We start from the raw sequence: 16,831 nt of genomic DNA, 5'->3' as shown, positions 1-16,831 counted from the left end.
GAGGCAATATCATGAGGGGACAGAGGGACCATTCAGGTAGAAGACACAGGGGAGTTGATAGATCATAGCCTGGTTCCAGGGGCACCAAGGAATGGTTTGGAAGGGTTAGATGGGGGTTTGGAGTAGATCAGAGATGGAGAGACTAGGAGGGGATGAGAGGCCAGGGATGAGAGGCCAATGGCGATGGGTAACTGAGGAATAATGACTGAGGTAAGCAGGGATGGAAAGCAGGGTCAAATTGGTCCTGAGGGCCTCCATGGACAGTGGGAAAATGGTGATAGTTCTGTGGGTTCCAAGCGCTTCCCTCAGGGATTTGGCAACTCCCAGGCAACTAGCCCCTTTGCTGCCCAGGGAAGGGCTGGTCCCTCAGCTTCACCTGTGTGCAGTGTGGCTCTCAGCTGCCCACCATTGCCCAGAAAGGTGAACACCCTACACTGCGACAGCAACGCATCTCCTCACAAACAGAATTACAACAATGGTTTTTGCTGGGTGTGCCTTTTTACTTTGGGCAATTATTTTTCTTGGAGGCCAACCAGATACATCTTACCAGTCTTTGAGGAACACGGACTTCATTCCCTTTAGCATTGTATATAAAAATACAAGTATTAACAATGATTAGTTTTAGCTTGTCTTCCTTTTTTCTCTATCCAGTCTAGGGAATAAATGCCTCCTGCTAAGTGAAAAGGTGAAGGGCATCTAATTAGAATGCCAACATCTGCGCTAGGGGACAGTGTCTGGCCAGCTTACACTCCTTCCTGCTAACCGTTGTGCTCTGTGCCATGCTGCAGCCCCGTGGGTCCTCTCAGTGAAGTTCTCAGTGCTGCCTTCCGTGCAGAAAGTTTAGGTGGAAAGGAGATGATTGTAGCGCTGCTCCACACCTTCTCCCCCAGTTCCTCAAGAAAAGGGGAGAGAAATTGAATTTTGTCCACAATGCAGAACTGCTCTTGATAGGGTTGCTGAAAGATACCTATCTATGGTTTCCTTTATTTTTTTTCTTTCTCTAAGTGGCTTATGAGTATCTAGTTTACTAAATTTCCCTCACAAAGTGCCTAGCTTATACCACCTCTTTGGACCTTGTAGTTCCTTAAATTTTTAGAGAAAATTCTTTTAAAGATCAAGAATTATGAAAGTGAGTTAGAAGGCCAAAACAAAATGAATTATAATCCTAACTCCTCTTGTAAAGAGAAACCACGCAGCATAATACACTTGCACACAACTCAGATAAGATGGCATCAGGAGCAGCAGCCTCCAGAAGTGACAGGGTGGCAGGTCACAGGCAAGGTCGGCACAGCAAAGGCAGCAGGCCATGGGCAGCTGCTGGAACACCACCAAGTCTTGGCTAAATAAAAGATGTGAGCCTGTAACCTTGCCAATAATTTAATCTTTACAGCACAAATATTTATTAGAAAGGCCATGAAAATGGATTTGGAGATGATTAATAAAATAACAATACCTCATTACTTCATGTGAAGTGAAAACTGGACCCTTTTAAGAACATGCTTGTTGCTTCCAAGAAATACATTGGCAATTTCCAGGACAGACATTTGGAAGCTTGTGTTTGCAATATTAAATATTCCATGGGCAGTGAGAGTGGCTGTTGATCAGGCATAGATGGTATCTGGATCTGGAACAGTTCACAGGACCAGTGTGGTGCGGACCAGAAGCCATGGGGCTCATCTGAAGCCACAGGGGAAAGTCATGAGCATGCAGCATGAATTGCCATGAAAATGAAGGGAAATGCAAACTTTATATAACTTGGTCTGGTGGCAAGAATAATAGTGGCTTTAAAGCTCCTACTCACCTACAATTTTTAAAAATCATTATTTCACCCTCAGGATTCTCTATTGTGTGCAGGATAAAATTCAGACTTCTGAAATTGGCATACGAAGCCCTGATGCTCTTCAGCCTCTGCCTTGGCAGTTTCCCCTGGCCCTCTGTGCACCAAGGCCTCCCAGACCTGGACCTGTGCATGTCCCTTTTTGCCTAGAAGCTTCCTCACCCATCTTTACCTGACAGGTTGAGGTGGCGGCAGAGAAGCCTTCCCTACCTGCCTTGGCCACTGCAGTCACTGGCTTAGCTGCCCCTTCTGTGGGAGCCGACAGGGCCCTGTATTCACCTCCATCACGGGATTTATCACTCTTCTGATTTGATTTTCATACATCTGTCTCCCCCAACTAGACTATAAACTCCTTGAAGATAGGGAACTGGGCTTGTTCACTGTTATATAGTTCTAACTACAATGTGTAGCACATAAGAGGGCTCTACAAATATTTGTTGAATAAATGAATGTTTTAAGGAAATATTATGTAAAATATAGATATAATTCTAAATGTGGGGGACTTTTAATCATGTGCTGCAACACCATCTATGGCTTCTGTTTAAGGGAACATTTACAAACAGTGGGCTCTCCTGCCTCACGGCCCAAACTGAGCATCAGCAAAGCAGTCCCCGCTGTCACAGTCAGCTCAGGCTGCCGTAACAAACACTACAGACTGGGCGGCTGCAACAACGGGAATGTCCCACAGTTCTGGAGCCTGGGAAGTCCAAGATCAAGAGGCCAGCTGATGTGGTTCCTGGTGAGGGCTCTCTTCCTGGCTTGCAGATGGCCACCTTCTCACTGTGTCCTCATGTGGCAGAGAGAGAGCTCTCTGGTGACTTCTTGTGACCTTGTTTAACCTTCGTTACCTGCTAAAGGCCCCATCTCCAAATACAGTCACATTGGGAATTAGGTCTTCAACATAGGAATTGTGGGGAGGGGGCACACAATGCGGTCCACAGCACCCTTACCCAGGGAAAGGAGCAGAGTCTAGCACCCAGAGTCCCAAAACAGTGTCTGCATCTTACCAGCGCTCCAGAAGGCCCATTTCCTCACACATGCACATAATAACTTTTATTAGTATCTTAGACTAAGAATGACAATGTCTGCATCTTACCAGGCTCCAGAAGGCCCATTTCCTCACACATGTACATAAGAGCTTTTATTAGTATCTTAGACTAAGAATGAAGCTCACTTCTTCAAATAGCATCTCACTTCTTAGTTTAGTTGCCTATACTGAAGCCAGACCAATTGGAGGAAGTAAGAATCTAGGTTTATCAGTTTAGAACTTTCCTTTAGGCTCATCAAAAAGTTGGTGAAATTTCTATGTTGTATTTGTGGAAGAAGGAAAAAAAGGAGAGAGAAGAAACAAATTCCCTTCTTAACCTTTCAGAATTTTCTCTTTTCTATTCATTAAGACCCTTCTTTGACAATTTTATTTCATGGGACTTGAATGCAATATAGATTTCCAAATACAAATTATATAAGTTATAATTCTCATGTTAGTCATAAACTGGCTGACTGGAGGAGTAGCATGCTGGGATCCCACTATTCCCAGGAAATACCTAATAGTATAAATCAGAATAACTTAAAAAAAGCTGGTGATTTCATAAGCTAAAATATTTTCTTCAGTAGCATAAGGAAAGAGGTCACATTCTGCTAGTGTAAAATGTGTTTTCATTATGGAATTAAGCTAATATATGCTAAATAAGAAAGATTACATTGCTTTGTCTACATTTCATATCACTGATGAAAACTTCTTTAAAAATAAAATGTAATAAAAATAACCACTGGTTTGTTTGTTAAATCTTCAGAAAACAATTCGAAGAAATGGCTTGTTATTTTAACTTGTCTTCTGTAAAGGAATTTGCTAAACATATAACTAATGCCACATCAGAAGAACGACAGAAAATGCTAAGAGATTTTTATGCTTCTCAGTATCCAGAGGTGAAAGAATTTTTTGCGGATTCTGCTTCAGAATTCATTAAATCTGCCTATGAGGAGGGAGAGAGAGTCAGGAATAAGTCTGAAAAAAGAGAATCTCTTATAGAAGAAAGACTGTCAGATTCTGAAACTTCATCATTTCAAGATTCTACCAAAAATTATTCTCAAATTTGCAGGCCAAAAATATATACAGGAAAATCAATTAAGTTTCAAAATCATGGTTCCTGTAGAGAAGAGGTGCTTTCTGATGATGCAGAAACTAAGAAATCACCTATTAGCTCCACCCAAGACCCCAACAATGGGAAAAACAGCCACACGTCCAAAAACACCGTGCCATCCTGCTCCCTGAACAGAAAGTCTGAAGCATATGAAAGTAAGTTAGAAAATACTGTGAAAGACCAACAGGACCTCACAAGAACTGGCATTTCCAGAAATGGACCCCTTTTCAAAGAGGAAAACAAAAAAATAGAAAATTCCATGTTAGGAAACACTTCTGTGGTAGGCTTACTCGGTGACACCTCTATTCTTGATGACCTCTTTAAAAGTCACGGGAACAGTCCCACACGACTGCCAAAAAAAGTTCTTTCAGGGCCCATGGAAAAAGCAAAACAGAGACCAAAAGATTTCTGGGACATCTTGAATGAGCAGAACGATGACAGTCTTAGTAAACTCACCGACTTGGCGGTGATAGAGACTCTTTGTGAGAAAGTGCCCCCTGCTGCATCCTCCAAAAGGAAAGAACAGCTAGAAACTTCGCTTTGGAAATCAAATGAGAACTTTCTATGGAAAATAATTAACTCAAATGACACAGATGAAAACACAACTAATACTCAGGAGTGATATGTAAGCATAGAAATGACTTACGACAACCAGTGGCCTTCTGCCATCACTGTTACAACACTGTATTCCACACCATGCTACCTTGAACACAGTTGTCAACAGGTACTGTTATTCAACGCTTGCTCTAGCATTTTTTTTAAAGTCTAAAATGTTATCATGTATTTGTTTTCCTTGATAACTGATGTGATCTTTTAAAAAATATGATTTTTTTATAGTATAAACCTCTCCTATGAAATGGAAAAGATTCTATGTTTGTTTTCAGGAGACCTGGGTCCTTTCTCTTACTATGTAATTATGTCACCTTGGAAAGTCACTTACCTGGTGTGCAGCCATTTCCTAATATGAACGATGAAGGGTTTGAGCTCGATCAACATGAGTGTCCTTCCAGTTTAAAAAGCTTTGGTTCACTCTCCCACGTCCGTTAAGTCACAGGCCAAATTATGCTCGCTCGTCCGCCATCCCGCCAAAGCAGCTGTGACTGATGTGTTTCTTTCTTACTAGCATTTGGAAAATTATTAAGTGAACTGTTTTCTTTTTCCCTCCGTATCATATACTACTATTATTAAATTATTTTAGATGAAAGTAATTACTATGACAGAAGATATGGTGTTGTGTTAAAATAGTAAGTTTATAACTGCTCAAAATCAAAGGGTTAATGTTGTATAACTTTACCGTATGAAATATGACACTGAAGTAATATAATTACTACCATTAGCCATTTTTATACAACTATTATGATTTAATCAATCTAAGTAAAGCTTTGTATAGTACTTTTGTATTTCTTCAGTATGAAGAAATTAGTAAACATTTGATTTTATCTGAAATGTTATATTTTGTTGAATTTAGTTTATATAGTTTATAACCAATGGAATGTGCTCACTGTTGAATCCATTTATTTGGAAACATTCACTCAGCCCCTGTGTGTACTGCGTTAGGAGCTCAAGAAGTACAGGTGAGGCACGGCTACAGGAAGCAGAAAGGAGACCACATCTGTCACGAGTGGTGTCGTGAAGCCCCTGGCATCGTGCCTGACACCTGGCAGCAGGCCCCCAGGGCTTCTCCTGACCCACATTCCGATATGCTGTGGCACCTTCTGCTCAGTTGAGCTCCCTGGGCCATGAGGGGAGAAAATAGCAGTGAACCGGGAAATGGTGGGTCTCAGGGATCGTTGTTACTGTGTTGAGGGGAGAGGGGCTTCAGAGTACCCAGGATATGGAGCCATTGCTCAGAAATGGAAAAAAAATAGAAGGACCCACAACTAAAAATATATACAACTATGTACTGGGGGTATTTGGGGAGAAAAAGCAGGAAAAAAAATTGCCAACAGTTGTTAGCTCAGATGCCAATCTAAAAAAAAAAAGTTTAAAAAAATAAATAAATAAAAATTAAAAAAAGAAAGAAAGAAATCTTTTCTCAAGGGACTGAATGGCCAAGTATGTTTTTCTCTAGGATAATGTTGAGGGTTGTGGAATATATTTTATATCATGACCCAGTATATATGGGTTAATATATATATATATATGATTGAAGTAAAATGTTTATGAAATGGTATTTCCCCTTAAGGCATGCAGCATTCTTTGATATTTTCTCTCCTGTTGCACTTTTAGCTCTTGTCTTTGTGTGTTTTTTAATGCCCTCGTAACTCACTAAATTGATTTCATGAGCCACTAATGATTGGGAACCACAATTTGAAAATCACTGTTTTAGGTCATATAGAGTTAGTCTTTTTTTTTTGCTGCTTGCAGCTGAGCTGTGTCCAGACTTATCAGATACTACATTTCAGCAGTGAGGAGCTTGCTACCAAGTGAATATGCTGTGCAGTCTCGGGTAGACTCGACATGTAAACGCTGCCAGCCTGCTGTGTGATCAGCTGGCCGAGGAGCCCAGACAAGCAAGTAGAGACCTCTTCATCTCAGTTTAGATACCAGACAGTAGAGTTCAGACATTTTAATAAAAGCAGATCTTTCAAAAAATAAAATACCTTTACAATTTTTACATAGACATAACCTTAGAATCATAAAATGATATTCATACAAATATTAGTTCTATACTCTTCAAATATATTGGAATACTATTAAGAGATTTTTATCAGTGATAGTCAAAATGAGAGCAAAAATACAGACCTGGAGTTTAAAAATTAGTTTCCAGCAGTTGTCAGTGAAACGTCTGTCATTATTATCATGCAGGAACAGTGCCAAACAGAGCAGAGAGTCCAGTATGGAAAGGAACCAGTCAGAACATTCCAAAAGGGAGGCTGTGACGCTTGACCTTCCCTGCAGTGGAGCAGTGGGAAGATTTGCCTCAGCCATTGATGGACGTGGGAACAGACACTATGAAAGGTCGACAATAGGAATCCTTCCTACCCCACCCCACTGGTGGTGTGCTGCCAAGTTGTGCCAACTAAATAGGTGGCTCCAGGCAAATCCCAGGGCTTCTTTCAGCCTCACTTTCCCCTTTAAATTTGAGGTGTACTGGCTCAGTGTGTTCAAGCATTTTTTTAAGCAATCGATCTCTATCGTAATTGGAAGCTCAATTATTTGAAACAAAACGGAGGTGCATTGGTTCCAGCAGTACTGCTGGAGCTCCGTGGAGCGCTAACCTGAAAACCACAGGGGTGAGAGCATTAGTAAAAACCTTCCAGATTCAGGTTCTCATGATTCTATTTGCCACAACTTGTCTTTTTTACTTCTCTTTAAAGCAATAGTACCGTTTCTGGCTGCTAGCACTCAGCACACAGTTATTAATATTGGAAACTGAGGCAAGATACTGAGAGACTTTTGCACTTGCTTTCCTCAGGGTGCCCTTAGAGCCCTGGCAGCACTTCTGAGTAGACTTCCACCTGCAGGCCGTGCAGATGCCCTCAGTGTTCAGGCAAAGGAGCCCCAGTTTGCAGAGACGAGCTGGTGACAAACTTTCCTCAGTCCACAGAAAATGAGACAGCCAAGGGCAGTAGAGGGTTGTTTTCAAATTCTGACGTTATCCTTCATGATATTAAAATAGCCGTCTTTTAATAAAATGATGATAGTAGATCATAGTTTTTAGTCTTTTACATTGTCCTTACTTGATATAAAAGTTGATAACTATGTCACTTCCCAAAAGTTTTGACATTTACTAGTCTGCAAAAATCCAAAAGTCACTGCCTGCCTCAAAGATCAATTTTTACATCCGAGGGAGTAGAGCTTCATGGTGACTGTGTCATGAACCCAGTTAACAGTGGGTCAGGGACCCCCAAGGATGTCAGTGAGCCTATATGGTCCTGTGAGGTGTGCTGCCTTCAGGAAGCCCAGAGTGCACAGCGCTTAGGCTCCTCACCTAATTATTCAACCCTCGCGGATGTGCCCTTGTTTCCCGGTTTCATCTCCACCTGCTTTTGCAGAGCATCCTCCAGTCAGTGCTGTGGGGAGGCTCACAGGCTCAGGTGCATGTCTTGGCACTGGTGACACTGCAGTTGCCCTGAGTGACAGCCCTGTGCACTGGCCCCCCAGTGCTGGCTCCACATGGTGTCTGTGGCAGGTGGGAAGAGCGTCACACTTTTTCTTTGTTAAAGGGCAATTCTGGGAGGGCTATCTTGCCTCACAGGGTCTTGCACAGTTTTAAGTAGGGAAACAGCCCTTTGGGTGTTCACTCTCTGCCCCTAGGGGGAAAGATTCAGACTGTCCCTTAGAAAGTCTGCAGCTGTGTGACTCCAGCCCCAAAGTGGTGAGTCAGAGCCAACCCCCTGCGGAGGCTTTTCCAAATATGCAGGTGCCCAGGTCTGTCCCCAGGAGGTTCCAGCTCAGGAGCTCTAGGGTTCAGCACGGGCACCCACTTTTACTTCGAAGTTTCACAGTAACTCTCACGTGCTAATGTTTTGTCTGAGACTGTCGCTGGGCAGGACTCAACCTGCTAGACCTCTCTGCTTCAGTGAGCAACCCCAGCCCCCTGAGCCGTGTGACACCAGTGGACATGCCACTGAGCTCACATGGGAGCCACCCTGTGCTCTTTAGGCCCCCAAGTTATGTTCCTGTAAAAATATCCACACAGAGCCTGCTTCTCTGAGTATACTGTGTCAATAAGTACTTTATTTGCTTTGCTGCAGGTTAACAAATTGTTAGTGGTTATATTTATTCCCTAAATTTCCAGATTTAAGACCAGTCTTAATTATATGAATATGATGCTTTTCTGTCACTGACACGGATGCCCAATTGGCATTCTTGGGTTTGTACTGGTCTCTCTCTTAGCTGACATCAAGAATGCCCCTTTCTCCAGATGTCTTTTGGTCAGCTAAACAGGCCCCTCCATCTCGTTGAAAGAATAACTGAATTCCCTTTGTACAGCTTTAGCTTATCTAAACAAGGTGGGGCGTGCGTCTCTGAATTTCTTATGCGCCTCGAAGGGAATTCTAGTGAGCCATCAAATTAAAATAGGAATAGTGTCTCCTCCCCTCATATATCTTTTCATATATCTTTGGATTTTCTTTATTTTTTGCAAAGTGAGACATGCTTCTAGTCTGAAAGACTTCAAGGGAAGGCTTATAATTGCTAATTCATATATATTTTCTTCTTTCCTAAAACTGTTATAAAAGCATTGATAACAACAAAAACAGATCTTAATCTTTCAAAACATAAATACCAACCTGTGCTCCATAAGAACTCTGATCTTACATGTCGAGAGCCCACCTGCCCTGCCACCTGCCAGCACCCTCGCTCTGCTTCCAGGAGTCTGGCTTTCTCCACAGCCAGCATTCACTGCCTTCTCTCCCCACTGCCAATGCCCTGAGTGGCCTCCCTTCAGCAGTGCCTGGCACAGCCCCAGGTTCCTTCCAGGTCGGTCCCTGACTCCTGAGGTGGTCCCTTCCCCCCCCCCCCGCCCCCCCCAGCATCCTGCTCACCCATCTCATGGAGCCCTCAGTGCCCTGCCCAGCAACTTCATGGCCTTCCCTCCTCAGTCAGCTTTCCCCACTCTCCACAAACAAACCCAACCTTCGTCCTACGCAGACCTCGTAAATCCCCCAGTTCCCTTGTTGTTATAGAAAACTCACCCTCCTGCTCTACGTGGGGTAAATGCTGTCAGCAGAGTTCAGCAGGCCGAGCAAGGTGGGAGGAGGTCTCAATGTCTCAGCTGGGACATTCCAGAGGCCAGATCACCAGACACGTCATCCCCTGGGGCAGCAATTCAGTGACCTGCCAGGAGAAGGCAAACCCAGCCAGGCTGTGGAGCCCGCACAGAGCTGCCACGTTGCTCTGAAAGGCACAACAGCTCCTGAGTCCAATAGACACTTTGGGCTGGGTGTGCTGGGGAGTGTTGGGGTGGACCAGCAGGTCTCAGGAAGCTTAGAGTGTCCCCTAGGAGGGCGTGTGAGTAAGGGGACAAGACCCACCAGGGAACTCAGGCACGGATGACAGGTGCTCTCAGAGTGGCGGAAACAAGGCGGCTTCCAGAGTCCAAAAGAGGGAGAAGAAACCTGCTTTGGGCTGGACTGATCAGAACAGGCCACCCCCAAATCCTGGGACTGGGTTGGTGGCCAGGCCTGAAAGAATGGGAAGGCCAGAACATCACTTCCTTATAGTCTCCCTTGGCCTTTAAACTCCTAAATGAGCAGGAATGTGGGCCTAGTAGAGAAGTTCGAGTTTGGGATTGGCCAAATATAAAAATGCTCATGACAATTAACTCAACCTCCAAGATATGCGCCGGGATTGGGGGTGGGGCGGGCTAGACAAAAGGGCAGGGGGAGAGCGAAACAGTCCGTTGGGGTTATTTGATCCGAAGCCTGAGTGCCTGGGGACAAGCAGCGCAGCCGGGATCCAGGCCCTGGGCACCACCTGAGTCTGGGCAAGGGGAGCTGTTTGGTCTCTCCTCCCTTGCGTGTTACTCTATGGGATGGTGTCGGCCACCGGGATCCAAGCTGCTGCTCACTCTGGCCGGCCGGACCATGGACGGATGCGCGGCGCGTGCGCTCTGCTCTGCCCCGGGACCCTGCACGCCTTTCCCCAGCAGCGCCGCCTCGCTCCCGGGCCCGCCTTCCCCTCCTGCCTGGCTGGCAAATGAAATTAGACAGTGTATATATGTAGAAACCGCTTCGAGTAAGGTAAAGCTTGTTTTAATTTCCCTCTGCGAGTTTCCAGAAGGCCGCTTGCCACCACTGAGGATTGTCGCTGTGCGGGGGGATGGGGGGGGGGGGCTTGCGGTGGCTGTAGGAGGCGATGCGGGGCAGCCGATCCCTGGATTGCGATGGGCGGGTGGAGCGGGGTGCATCTCGAGCTTGCATTGGGCGCGAACTCCTCCCGCGCCCATACCCCAGCTAGCGGCACACAGCCGGCGATCGCCCGGCGCGAAGGCACGCCGCCGGCCCACGGGATCAGACCCGGGCGGGCTGTGACAGGAGACCCTCGGCCGGGGCGGGGGCTCGAGCCGAGAGGGCCCCCCTGGCCGCAGACGGCGCGCGGCCCCCGGGGGTGAGCGGCGTCGGGCTCCGCGGTCCGGCCGGCGGCCCGCTGGGAAACCAGCCGTAGCTTGCTGCCGAGCGCGAGCGCGTCTACTGAGGTCGCGGGAAGCGGGAGGGCGGAGCGCCCGGCGAGCGCGGAGCCGGAGCCCCGACAGGGAGGCGGGAGGCGCGGAGGGAGGAGGGGGAGCCGGCGGGTGGAACTGCGGCCCGCCCCAGCCAGGCTCGGCCAGCGCCCCTGGGGGCTGCGCCAGGCGCGCTGGCCGCCGCGGAGCGACGGTCCTGGAGGACAGCGGGCTCAGCACCTCCTCGCACCGCCCTGACCAAGGCCAGCTGCGCTGGGACCAGGCCGCCTCCGTGCCTAAAGCTCCACCCCAGCCTGAAGGCCCTGCCATTGGCGCCGGGCCTGCTGCTCCTGCCTCCAGTCCCAGGAGGAGCGGCCCACGTCCCCACTCTGGAGGTCCTCCCTGCGGCCCCAGTGACCAAAGTGATTCAACTCCTCTGCCCGGCCATTATCTAGTCACTTCATCAACAGAGGCAGAACAGCGTACCACATGCAATCCCAAAGCTTTCCTGTCCCTGGCCAGAGTCCCAATCTCGGTATCTTTTGCCTTCCATCTTTCAGTGGAGCTGCTAGTGGCCGGGAAGAGGAGAAGGTCTAAGCAGAGTTGGATGAAGGGAAGTCAGGGGCGTGGACTGTTTAAAATCGGACTGATCGGTCCCAGCGTATTCAGGAAAGAACTCATTCTGCTTTCCTAGGTGGAACGAGGTGGCCCGTGACATCATGTAGCAAGTCACTGCCTCCTGGAGGGTTCTGCTCCCTTGCTTGTGCTCCTGGCTGTCTCCTGTGACCATCTCCTGTGTCAGTCCTCTCTTGGTCTCCTTAGTGGGCTCCCACTTCTCAGTTTGTCCTTTCTGTTTCCTAGGATGCTGCCTTCAGCCTAGGGCTAGTCTCACCCCACACAATCTCCATTCATGGTCATGCTTCTAATTGATCTGCATGTGTGTGATCAGAACTCTTCAGCACCACCCACCCCGACCTCTCTTCTGAGTTTCAGACTCACACCCAGTTGCTTTGGTGTGACCAGACTGCCTTGGGTGACCTATGGGCACCTCACACTCATGTCCAAAATGGAATTCTTCATCTTAGACTCTACGACCATTCTTCTCCTATGTTTAACTCCTAACTCAGTAATTTTACCATTAATAATTGGCCATACTCCCCAAATCTGAGCACTGTCTTTGTCATTGGATGCTTCCATGACTCTCATGTCATGGAATGCATTTATTCAGAAACCAAGTCTTCCCGAGTTTACCTCTTAAATATCTCTTGACTCTACCTCTTCCTTTCCAATTTTCTACCACTGTCCTAAGGCCTGAACCATCGCAGTGACTTCAAATCTTTCACTTGTTGTCTTCTAGAGAAATCTGTTGCATCTGGTAGAACTCTTTTGATGTAAATGACACAAACTGGCTTAAGCACAAAGGAAAATTACTGGTATAAGGCTGGTTTTAGGCGTGGCTTGGTATAGAAGCTCGATGGAGATCACCCAGGCCCAGTGTCTCGGTCTCACACTTAGTTCCACTCTCCTCCAAAAGGTGGCTTCATTCTCAGGCTGCACGCAATGGCAAAATGGCAGCAGAAGCACCGCCTCACATGCTTCCAACTGTAAGTCCTAGAGGAAGGAGCCAGGCCTGAGTTACAGAACACCCTCCCACCCCCTGAGTTATTGAATACCCTCCCACCCCCACACTGGGGAGAGTAGCCGTCTCTGAATCTCAGGGACTGAAAGTGGCAGAGGTGTGGAATGGAGGCCATTCCTGGCAGTAGTGTGAATAGACACTAAGAAGCCAACACGCATCAAAAGCCCGCCACGCATCCTGTTATCCCTCTGCATGGAACTCTTCAATTCCCCAAACTGTGTCGATCAAAATTTTGTCAAGATGATGTGACTTCTCTCAATAAGCAATTTTAATCATTATTGAGCTTTTTCATTTTGTTTGCAGTGATGTTTTCACCAGTAATCTTGAATAAGAGTTAAGTTTAAATCATTTGGATTTCTCTCTTAACCTGCTAGGGAACTCAGCAATGCTGTGAGCCTGAGCCTCTGGGAGAATGGGGGAGGGAGAGTTCTCATAGTTAGGGTCCAGTTAGGAAGACAAACCACACCTGTATTTTAGCAGAGACAATTTAGTGGAGAGAATTGGTTGAACGGGTGTTGGAGGACTGAAAGGCAAAAAGGGATGCAGATTTAGTAACTGAAGGAAGCAGCTAGTGTTCCCGAGGAGCAGAGGGAAGAAGGCGGGCCTTTGAGAAGCCAGGTGCTAGAACCTGGAGAAGGGGCCCTGAGGAGTTGGAACCAGAGCTCAGCCCCCAGCTGGCACTGGCCCAGCCTGGAGGTGGCCTCCAGGAGCTGGAGTTACATCTCTGAGAGGACGTGCCAGCCAGCGGGTGCTGATCTGTGACGGAGGTGACGAGGCTGGTCCCAGGAATGAGGGAGGCAACCGGAACACTGGAAGCGACGGGCACCCCTAGGGTCACAGGCCTCACAGGCCGGGCTGCCGGCTCCAGCCCCGCCTCCTCAAGCCCAGGGCCCCGGGAGCCAGGGCCAGCAGAGCGCATGCGTGGGAGGGGGGGCGGAGCCTGGGGCTGGCACCTCCTCTTGGGCGTCGACAGCCAACCGCAGAACCGCCACCACACGGACCGCCCTCGGCGGCCGCTCTGCCCGACGCCCTCGCCTCGCGCTCCGGGCCCTGGAATGGTGACACCCCCGATGCACTGACGCCACACCCACCGCTCACAAATACACCCCACACGCACTGACACCACAGCGCGAACACACTACACCACACCCACCGCTCACAAATACACACCACAGCGCAAACACATGTACGCCACACCCAGCTCACAAATACACCCCACACACACTGACACCACAGAGCAAACACATGCACCCCACACCCACCGCTCACAAATACACCACACACGCACTGACACCACAGGGCACACACACGTACACCACACCCACTGCTCACAAATACTCCCCACACACATTGACACCACACACACATTTACACAACACACACCACATACACACACACCCTGCATACACACACACCACACCCGCACACACACACGCACATGCTTTTGCTCACCGGGTTCCTCGGCCGGGGCTAGTTCCGCATCGGTCCAGGGCACGGACTGCTGTGCCCGGGTTGTGTTAAAGAAGAGCCACCAGGGGAGACGCAGGGAGGAAGGGAGGAGGCCAAGCAGGGGGCGATTCGGCCATGGCTGCCTGGAGTAGGTTCCCGGGTCCTGCAGAGGACTCTGGAGGGCGAGTTGTCCCCTGGGGTATCCTCACCTGAGGCCGGGAGCCTGGCTTTCATACTCCTGCTCCTGGGAGTCCAAGTCAGAAGTGCCTGGAAGTTCCCAGGGTGCCACGTGCCTGCCACCCTCCTCCTGCCTTGGTGGCTTTTACCCAGTGCCAGCCCTGCCATTCCTTTCCAGTAAGGACCGGTGGTCTTCAGAGTGGCCGCTTTTGGAGGAGCAACTTGCCTACCTTCCTCCCTACTCCTTCCTTCCTCCCTCCCTCCTTCCGTCCTTATCTCCTTCTTTGCTGAGGCTGTGCGGGGGCCCTGGGAGGCCCAGCCTGCAGCCTCCCACCTCTCTCCCTGCCACGGCTCCACCGGCTCCACCGCTCACTCGAGATGCCCGCACAAGCCCGCGGCCCCGCCAAACGCCTACCCCTCGGCCGCCCCTCGGGCCCAGGAGTCCACACACCAGGCGCACGCTCCGAAAGAGAGGCCTCCCCGAGCCTTGGAAGCTGGAGTATTTTTCTCACGTCCCTTGTTCTCTCTCCGTGGGTAAAAGCTGAACGCCTACTTTCCTTGTTTGGTTTCCCTAAACATTTCAGCGGGCACACTGCACCGATCAAACCTGTGCGTCAGCATCTGGCCCCTCGCCCAAAACAATCCCACAACCTTAGAACGTTTTAACTCGGAGCTTCCCCTCCCAACTTATGTGCTCTTTTTATTATGTTCTATCTCTTAAAAAGACGTTATTGTGGTGGTGGTTTTATACAGGTAATTCTGCTTATGCCCATATTTTTGCTTTCCTTCTTCATCGATCCTTATTGCTTCTAAGACTGCCCATCAGGGACCTTTTTCCCACTACCTGAAGTGCATCCCAGAAGTTCTGTTAGTTAGCGTTTCTTGGAGAAAACACTCTATCTTTTTTCTGAAAAGTGCAGGTTTCAACACTTTATTATCTCTTTCATATTCTAAAGGGCTTTTAAGCAGCTTTTGTAGTATCTGGGGAGAGTGGTAAAGGAAGTGGGAAGCTGAGGGCTGTCCAGTCAATGGAAAGGAGAAGGCGGTGCTAATCAGCCAGGTTTGCTTTGCTGTTTCTTTAAGATTGCCCGTGAGCTAACATCTGTTGCCAATCTCCTCCCCCTCCCCCTTCCTCCCCTCCCCCTCCCCCTCCTCCTCCTCCTCTCCCCAAAGCCCCCCAGTACATAGTTGTATATTTTAGTTGTGGGTCCTTCTAGTTGTGGTATGTGGGACACCGCCTCAGCGTGGCCTGATGAGCGGTGCCGTGTCCGTGCCTAGGATTGAACTGGCGAAACCCTGGGCCGATGAAGCAGAGCACGTGAACTTAACCACTGGGCCACGGGCCGGCTCCCACCCAGTTTTCCTTTGGGTATTTCTTCATGGAAAGGCATCAAAAAGAAATACACTTTGAGAAAGATGTACCCACAAAAGAGAAAATGATTCATCACTATTACTTGGATTTTCTTTTATATGCTGCTCACCTCTTTCTGAGGACTACAGGATACTTATAAAAATTTCTGTTCTCAAATGGCCAAAACCATTTGGGCCATCCACGCCTTCTCCATTGACCTGTGTATACTCTTGGGCTCCATTTCATCACTTCCTCCTTCCTGTTAGTTCACCCTAGTCTGGTTTCCAGCCTCATAACTCTCCCTAAACATCTCTCACTGAAGTCACCAATGGTACTGTGAATTCTCCCAGAAGTAGACTCCAAGATGGAGTTAGAGGTACAAGAGATTCATCAGGTGAAAAATAAAGACCTGTGAAACGTAGGCATCTGTGAAAGAACGGAAGAAAGAAGGAGTAGGCGGGGAGAGCCTCCGACTGTGATGCAGATCTGACAGCTCTGAAGGACAAAGGGAAGGGAGGGGACAGGGTAGGAAGAGCACTGGGCTGTGGGCAGTTCCGAGAAAGTCTAGGGCAGGGGCCGGCCTGTGGTCGAGTGGTTAAGTTCACGCGCTCCACTTCGGCGGCTCAGGGTTTCACTGGTTTGGATCCTGGGGGCAGACACGGCACCGCTCATCAAGCCATGCTGAGGCAGTGTCCCACATGCCACAACCAGAGGCACTCACAACTAGAATACACAACAATGTACTGTGGGGCTTGGGGAAGAAGAAGAAGATTAAAAACAAAAAAGATTGGCAACAGTTGTTAGCTCAGGTGCCAATCTTAAAAAGAAAAGAAAAGAAAAGCAAGTCCAGGGCAGCCCATTTGGAGCTGTAGTGCAAAATTTACCCACACTTGCCAGAAATGTGAGCCCTTATACCACCACTCTGCTGGGTCACTGGCTGAAGGCTGCCCTGGAGGAATGTGGTCTTGCTCCAGCGTGGAGGCGGATCCTGAAGGCAGCCACAGCTGAGGCTGTCCGTGACGCCACTCCTCAGGCCAGGCTTTCTCTTGAAGGGAGACCTGAGTGCTAGACCTCCATGCTGCCACGGCCACCATGGCAGCAAATCTGGTGAGTGTCTTCCAGCCTTCAT

At 48.4% G+C, this 16,831-nt stretch overlaps 2 protein-coding genes across 19 annotated transcripts in view; one reads left to right on the top strand and one right to left on the bottom strand.

Moving 5' to 3' along the window:
• The window catches only part of ERCC6L2 (ERCC excision repair 6 like 2), a 143,617-nt gene extending 138,188 nt beyond the window's left edge, over nt 1–5,429 (top strand). For 13 of the 14 annotated variants that reach the window (XM_070249051.1, XM_023627095.2, XM_070249052.1 and 10 more), the window contains one exon: nt 3,631–5,429. In XM_070249051.1, the coding sequence (XP_070105152.1) occupies nt 3,631–4,600 (970 nt within the window). In that variant the 3' untranslated portion in view covers nt 4,601–5,429. Of the gene's footprint in view, nt 1–2,383; nt 3,604–3,630 lie in introns of those variants that run through there. The other variant, XM_023627101.2, reaches the window with a different exon arrangement.
• A 1,103-nt stretch (nt 5,430–6,532) lies between these two features.
• LOC111770096 (uncharacterized) lies at nt 6,533–14,938 on the bottom strand. Of its 5 annotated transcripts, none has more exons than XR_011431747.1 (3): nt 14,178–14,600; nt 9,621–9,762; nt 6,533–8,234 (listed from the first exon to the last, which is right to left on the bottom strand). XR_011431747.1 is itself a non-coding variant. In XM_070249061.1 (2 exons), exon 2 carries the CDS (start codon nt 11,414–11,416, stop codon nt 10,448–10,450), a length of 969 nt encoding a protein of 322 aa, XP_070105162.1. In that variant the 5' UTR covers nt 11,417–12,697; nt 14,178–14,608; the 3' UTR covers nt 10,329–10,447. The 5 variants fall into 5 exon arrangements, 1 of the variants encoding a protein (XP_070105162.1); XR_011431745.1 differs by lacking the exon at nt 6,533–8,234 and adding an exon at nt 14,767–14,902 and having other exon boundaries at nt 14,178–14,418; XR_011431746.1 differs by lacking the exons at nt 6,533–8,234; nt 9,621–9,762 and adding exons at nt 12,970–13,775; nt 14,803–14,938 and having other exon boundaries at nt 14,178–14,418.
• Between the last annotated feature and the right edge of the window lie 1,893 nt (nt 14,939–16,831).

This window comes from Equus caballus, chromosome 23 (genome assembly GCF_041296265.1).
Source record: "Equus caballus isolate H_3958 breed thoroughbred chromosome 23, TB-T2T, whole genome shotgun sequence".
Taxonomy (NCBI): Eukaryota; Metazoa; Chordata; class Mammalia; order Perissodactyla; family Equidae; genus Equus; species Equus caballus.
Note: the sequence above shows the minus strand (reverse complement) of the source record. Positions and strands in the feature narration are given on the sequence as shown.